Here is a 6,880-nt window from a genome sequence, read left to right on the forward strand (position 1 = left end):
CCCATAATGCCAGAGGTGAGTAAGTCCTTCTGTAAAGCTTCCCTTCTTTTCTGCACTGTTTAGACCGGGCTTACTTGCTTCTGAAAGAGACTGGTGTGGAGCTCCCTAGGCTATGCGTCCATCTTGCTCGGTGCCAAGCCACGCCCCTCATCACTTGTAATTTCAACATGGCAGGGAAATTGTCATGTCTCTTTCATGTATTTGTATTCTGTTGGTGTTGCTGTATTGTGTTAATGACAATCAACACTTCATATATACAAATGTATACACTGTTACAGCATAATAAGGAATGCAGCATCAAGCACTATAATTATTCTCCTTCTATATGAAGCAATTTCAGAGCAGTCATTTCTTATTGATTCAAGTATTGAGTAAATATTCTAAATTAAGTAGCGTAAAACTAAACCTACCAGTCATTCTTCTTCCGATAAGGACACAAACATAACTTGTTTGACATCATGCTTGGACTCATATTAAGATATGACAAGAACATATTATATAAGCCTTTAATACACAGTACTGTATTGGAATTTCCACATTTCTGTATTTTCTTTATGTATCTTAATAAAAGAGAGAAGTAAGACATTGGGGGAAACGTAATAAAATTCGCAAAGAGCAAAACTTTGCAAATAAAAATGTGCCTGTCACGTAATATTCTTCATTAGGCTTTTATTGAACTGCAAATAATAATTGCACATTGCGAACCTTTAACACCAGCTATGCTTTCGCTAAATATTTTGTTGCAAAATTGGTATTACATACACTGCTATCAATTCTCAAACGCTATCTAACTGTTGTGTGAGGGGCAAAGTGTTGGCAAAGGCAAAATTTCCCCTTTGCGATCATTTGTTTGAATTGCAAATGATTTTTGCAACATCGGCCAATATTACATTCCACCTTAGTGCCTTGTGGACCTAGATGCCTAACTAACCAGAATAAGTAAGTATGTCTAAAAAGGTTTCTTTCTTTCTACAAATTTCATTTTGTTTCCATCTATGTGAAGAGAGTAATAATTGCTATTGGGTACTTGTCCTTCAGAGATGTCCAACTTATTGTCCTTTCAGTTATTGTTGGGATGCAACTTTTAGCATAAAAAAGGGTGGGAGCTAAAGAGAGATTTGGTTTAAAATATATGTGTTATGAATTGAGAGATTGTGACATACCATAAATTAAAAAGTGCAAAGTACTCATTTTATAAACCTGAATGTTATAAAGACTGCAAACCGAAAATAAGACCGCTCCAACCGCACCGTGTTGTTTGAGTCCCCTCTTAGTTCTTTGGTGCTTTCGTATCGGAGTGCTGGTTACTGATAAAGTTGCATGAATCAATTTTTGAAAAAGTGTGTATACTGCACCTCCATTTAAAACTTATCCTTTATTGTTTGGCTTTCATAAATATAAGATCAAAGACCACATCATTGCCTTTATTGCCCCTAATCCAGGTTCGCTCCCCTGCTGCTCTCGCCTCCCTCCTTCCTCCCCTCTATTACTTTCCCTTCCCTCCTTGTAACTTGCCCCTACCTTCCTCCCTCCCCTGCCCTTCCCCTTCATGCTCTCCCTCCTTTTCTATTATTGTGCATGAGCACTTGTGTGCATGCGGACACACTCCTGCTTGCACACAAATGGACGGGGTGTGAGGGTAGCGGACCAGAGTGCTTAGGGCTCCTGTTGGCTGCTACTGCACCTACTGACATAAGAGAATCTAAAAAATCTGGCACCTGCTTTACTCTCTTGGTGAACACTGGAATTATAGAGGCAAAGAAAAGACATATGGGTCAAAATCAGCCCAAATGTGTGTGCATTGACAGAAGGGAAAATACACAGTTCCCCAGCACCTTGCAGTAACCTACGTGCCACCTGCCTTCCAACCTCTTTGCAGGCATCACTGCATACAGAGACAGGCACCAAAGGGCTCAAGAAACATGGGAACATCATACATGTAAATTTGTACATGTACATGAATTTGCATTTGGCCCAATCTTTCATAAGTAAGTCTAAGAAGCTAAAGCTGGAGGTTTTCGCAATAGAATACTGATGAGTGGCCAAAAATGAGGTATAACTTCTGTGGCATATTATTGGATAGTGACAACTCCATAGCATGTTTGACAGACTAAGGGGCAGACTTACTAAAAGGAGAATTGTCGCCAGTGACCGCTTTGCACACATAGCACCACTTCGCCAGGCGCAAATGCACTACGAATATGCTAATTCACTAAAATGTGAAGTTTTGTCCCGGGTGCCGAACGCTTGCGCTTAGGTCAATTTGGATAACGTGGGTAATTTAAAGTTGTATGGAGGTCTTTATTATAAATGTTGGTGCAAATGCTTGAAGTTACCACTTTTTCTTATACATGTTCGGGAACCTTAATAAAGGCAAGAGAATTAATATAATGCCCTACACATGAGCCCACTGTAAAATGAATGTTCCATATGTTATGAAATGTCTGGTTACCCAAAAAAAGTTTGTCAGCCAAAAAAAGTTCAAGTCAAGACTTTTGCAGGCATTTCTGCTTCAAAAAAAAAAAGGAAAAGTCGCCAGCGTTTTTTGAACTTTTGATGCATTTTCAGCTCCTAGGACAGAAGATTGAGGAAGATCTAGCTGCTTTACTTCACTGGTCTGAGGTGGTAAATGCAACTCTGGCGAAAGAGGTAATGTTCAGTAAAATCTGCATTTTAGTGATTTTGCGGAGTAACATCCGTTTGCCAGAGCGAAAAGTCACCTGGTGACAGAGTGCGAATGACCGCTAGCAACAGTCCCGTTCGCTAGTGAATTGGTGCCTGCGCCTGTGAGTAATTAGGTGATGTCCCTGCGGGTGGCAACGCTGGCGAAGAGTCACTATCGCTAGCCACTTCACTCTTTAGTGAATCTGCCCCTAGGCGTTTATTATGCAGGTCAGCTGGACAAAGAAAAGAACAATGGCATTCTATATATTCATTTGCAATGCATTCAGTAGTTGTGGAACAAATCCAGGGCAGCAACTTGTCTGCAAAGTTCTTTATTGGGATAATGAGTTACACAACATGTTTCGGGCCCACGCCCTTTATCAAGTGTAAAAAGGAACAACCAAAAACAATCATTTATAATCTCATGTGACTACCAGCAGTGCAGTATGGGTAAAAGTTTTCCATTAACTATTTAGTGTTATACATCTTAAAGTGCATTGTGCAACTATAACTCCCATATGGCTGCACACAGTTCATCATGGATAAAACTTTTTCATTAACTATTTAGTGATATACATCTTAAAGTGCATTGTGCAACTATAACTCCCATATGGCTGCACACAGTTCATCATGGATAAAACTTTTTCATTAACTATTTAGTGATATACATCTTAAAATGCATTGTGCAATTATAACTCCCATATGGCTACACACAGTTCATCATAGATAAAACTTTTTTCATTAACTATCAGTGATATACATCTTAAAGTGCATAATAGAGATTTTACAAATTTATAAAAGCCTCTCACAAAGTGTAAAATTACAAAATATGATCTCTAATAAATATTGTAAAAACTTATTGTGACCCAATTCATCTAGCTATTAAAAGTGACACACATTATTTCATATAATACATGTTGAAATCCCACTGAAACATAATGTTAAAACCAGGTTACTGCTCAATCCGCCTAACCTGTAAAAGACCTGTAAAAACAAGGAAATTGCCATTAGCCTATCCAATTCACTTGAAATCTTTATGTTGTATCAATTTAGCACTTCTATTATATCAATTTAACAGTACCTTCTAATCTCGCAACATATGTTGCTATTCTAAGACATTCTGTAATTATTTCCTATCACTGGCTTCTATGTATATATTATCTTTCTTAGCAACAAGGTTGCAATATTATAGTTACCAATTCAAAAATAAACGATATATATATAAAGACTCCTGATTGAATGGACTCACCCATATGTAAATGCAGCAGGAGTTCCATGTCATTACAACTTGGAATCTAGTTATAATTCCTGGGAACAAAGGACGACAAGCCATTACTATTAAAGAAAACATGATAAATTGCACTGCTCATTTAACCCTTTCGGATAAGCACTATCCAAGCGCTTTATCCATCTGGCCTCCCTCTGCAATAGTATCAAGTTATGATCACCTCCTCTACTGGGTTTTGCTACTGTCTCTAACACTATCCACTTTAGCTGACATACATTATGTTTTACAGTATCAAAATGTCTGGCTACAGGAGTGTCAGTATAGGTGTCATTTTTAAAATTGCGTATATTGCCTTTATGCTCTTTTATCCTAGTACTGACAGACCTTATTGTCTTCCCTACGTACATTTTCCCGCAGGGACATTTCAGAGCATAAATTACGTGGCTGGTTTTACATGTGGCGTATGACTTTAGTTTGATTACCTCACCTGTAATGGGATGATTTATACAAGGTCCTTTTATAATGGAATTGCAACAGTTGCAATTCATGCACGGGTATGTGCCTACTTTTGGTGTACCTTTAAACACAGTATTGCTATTATCCACTCTTGAAATGGCACATAATGTGTCTCTTATTGACTTACCCTTTTTATACGAGAACCGCGGGGGATTCGAAAAAACATTTCCGAAGATAGCATCAGTTTGCAGAAGTGGCCAATATTGTTTCACTATCTTTTCTACCTTCTTACTCCTTTTGTCGTATGTACTTACGAAGGTTAATCTATCCGTCTCACCCTGCTTTTGTTTGGGCTGTAATAAAGCAGCACGGTCCATCCCTTTCACCTCTTCTACCACTGCTTTAAGTTTACCTTTGGGGTATCCCCTTTGCAGAAACCTTTCTGTCAGATCGCTACTTGCATGTTTATAACCCACTTCACTGGATGCTATCTTCTTGGCTCTCATAAATTGTCCCTTAGGGATCGCATCCAGTGTTCGTGGGTTATGGAAACTCTTACTGTGGAGGAGATTATTTCGGTCCATTGGTTTCCGATACAAATCTGTACATAGGCCCCCATTTTCTATTTTAATTTGTACATCCAAAAAACTAATAGTTTGGTTGGATGACTCACTGGTAAATTTGACTGTATTGTGGGCCTCATTTGCAGTATCCACCATATTATTAAATGCCTCTAACGGTCCATCCCAAAGGATCAGTATGTCATCCACATACCTATAGTAGCATCTAATATACTGCAAATATGGCTCTCTCAGAAATAATTTATTCTCCAAATCATATACAAATAAATTTGCAAGGGATGGGGCGACCGCTGAACCCATCGACGTCCCTTGTTTCTGCCAATAGAAAAGATCGTCAAATTTGAAATAATTCTTTTTTAATACAATTTCAAGGCAGTCAATTAAGAAATAAACATATGAGTTAGACAAATTAGTTTCCAAGAGAGCATCCTCCACACATTTAATCCCCTCATCTTGGGGTATTGAAGTAAAAAGGCTCTGTATGTCGATACTACAGAGCCAAATACCTGGCTCTTGAGAGCCAAGAAGATAGCATCCAGTGAAGTGGGTTATAAACATGCAAGTAGCGATCTGACAGAAAGGTTTCTGCAAAGGGGATACCCCAAAGGTAAACTTAAAGCAGTGGTAGAAGAGGTGAAAGGGATGGACCGTGCTGCTTTATTACAGCCCAAACAAAAGCAGGGTGAGACGGATAGATTAACCTTCGTAAGTACATACGACAAAAGGAGTAAGAAGGTAGAAAAGATAGTGAAACAATATTGGCCACTTCTGCAAACTGATGCTATCTTCGGAAATGTTTTTTCGAATCCCCCGCGGTTCTCGTATAAAAAGGGTAAGTCAATAAGAGACACATTATGTGCCATTTCAAGAGTGGATAATAGCAATACTGTGTTTAAAGGTACACCAAAAGTAGGCACATACCCGTGCATGAATTGCAACTGTTGCAATTCCATTATAAAAGGACCTTGTATAAATCATCCCATTACAGGTGAGGTAATCAAACTAAAGTCATACGCCACATGTAAAACCAGCCACGTAATTTATGCTCTGAAATGTCCCTGCGGGAAAATGTACGTAGGGAAGACAATAAGGTCTGTCAGTACTAGGATAAAAGAGCATAAAGGCAATATACGCAATTTTAAAAATGACACCTATACTGACACTCCTGTAGCCAGACATTTTGATACTGTAAAACATAATGTATGTCAGCTAAAGTGGATAGTGTTAGAGACAGTAGCAAAACCCAGTAGAGGAGGTGATCATAACTTGATACTATTGCAGAGGGAGGCCAGATGGATAAAGCGCTTGGATAGTGCTTATCCGAAAGGGTTAAATGAGCAGTGCAATTTATCATGTTTTCTTTAATAGTAATGGCTTGTCGTCCTTTGTTCCCAGGAATTATAACTAGATTCCAAGTTGTAATGACATGGAACTCCTGCTGCATTTACATATGGGTGAGTCCATTCAATCAGGAGTCTTTATATATATATCGTTTATTTTTGAATTGGTAACTATAATATTGCAACCTTGTTGCTAAGAAAGATAATATATACATAGAAGCCAGTGATAGGAAATAATTACAGAATGTCTTAGAATAGCAACATATGTTGCGAGATTAGAAGGTACTGTTAAATTGATATAATAGAAGTGCTAAATTGATACAACATAAAGATTTCAAGTGAATTGGATAGGCTAATGGCAATTTCCTTGTTTTTACAGGTCTTTTACAGGTTAGGCGGATTGAGCAGTAACCTGGTTTTAACATTATGTTTCAGTGGGATTTCAACATGTATTATATGAAATAATGTGTGTCACTTTTAATAGCTAGATGAATTGGGTCACAATAAGTTTTTACAATATTTATTAGAGATCATATTTTGTAATTTTACACTTTGTGAGAGGCTTTTATAAATTTGTAAAATCTCTATTATGCACTTTAAGATGTATATCA

At 37.9% G+C, this 6,880-nt stretch overlaps 1 protein-coding gene and 1 long non-coding RNA gene across 2 annotated transcripts; one reads left to right on the forward strand and one right to left on the reverse strand.

Annotated features, from left to right (window-relative positions):
• Positions 1-3,504: 3,504 nt before the first annotated feature.
• LOC121395092 lies at positions 3,505-5,430 on the reverse strand. The gene is made up of 2 exons (XM_041567670.1): positions 3,914-5,430; positions 3,505-3,648 (listed from the first exon to the last, which is right to left on the reverse strand). The coding sequence occupies exon 1, from the start codon at positions 5,227-5,229 to the stop codon at positions 4,003-4,005; it is 1,227 nt and encodes a 408-aa protein (XP_041423604.1). The 5' UTR covers positions 5,230-5,430; the 3' UTR covers positions 3,505-3,648; positions 3,914-4,002.
• A 20-nt stretch (positions 5,431-5,450) lies between these two features.
• LOC121395093 lies at positions 5,451-6,792 on the forward strand. Its single transcript, XR_005962247.1, has 2 exons — positions 5,451-6,383; positions 6,649-6,792. It is a non-coding gene; the product is annotated as an uncharacterized LOC121395093 (long non-coding RNA).
• Positions 6,793-6,880: the final 88 nt, after the last annotated feature.

Source organism: Xenopus laevis, chromosome 6S (genome assembly GCF_017654675.1).
Source record: "Xenopus laevis strain J_2021 chromosome 6S, Xenopus_laevis_v10.1, whole genome shotgun sequence".
NCBI lineage: Eukaryota > Metazoa > Chordata > Amphibia > Anura > Pipidae > Xenopus > Xenopus laevis.

Bases quoted from the DNA above. Each gene is read 5' to 3' on its own strand.
- LOC121395092 (XM_041567670.1), bottom strand. From the start codon at position 5,229: ATGGGTTCAGCGGTCGCCCCATCCCTTGCAAATTTATTTGTATATGAT.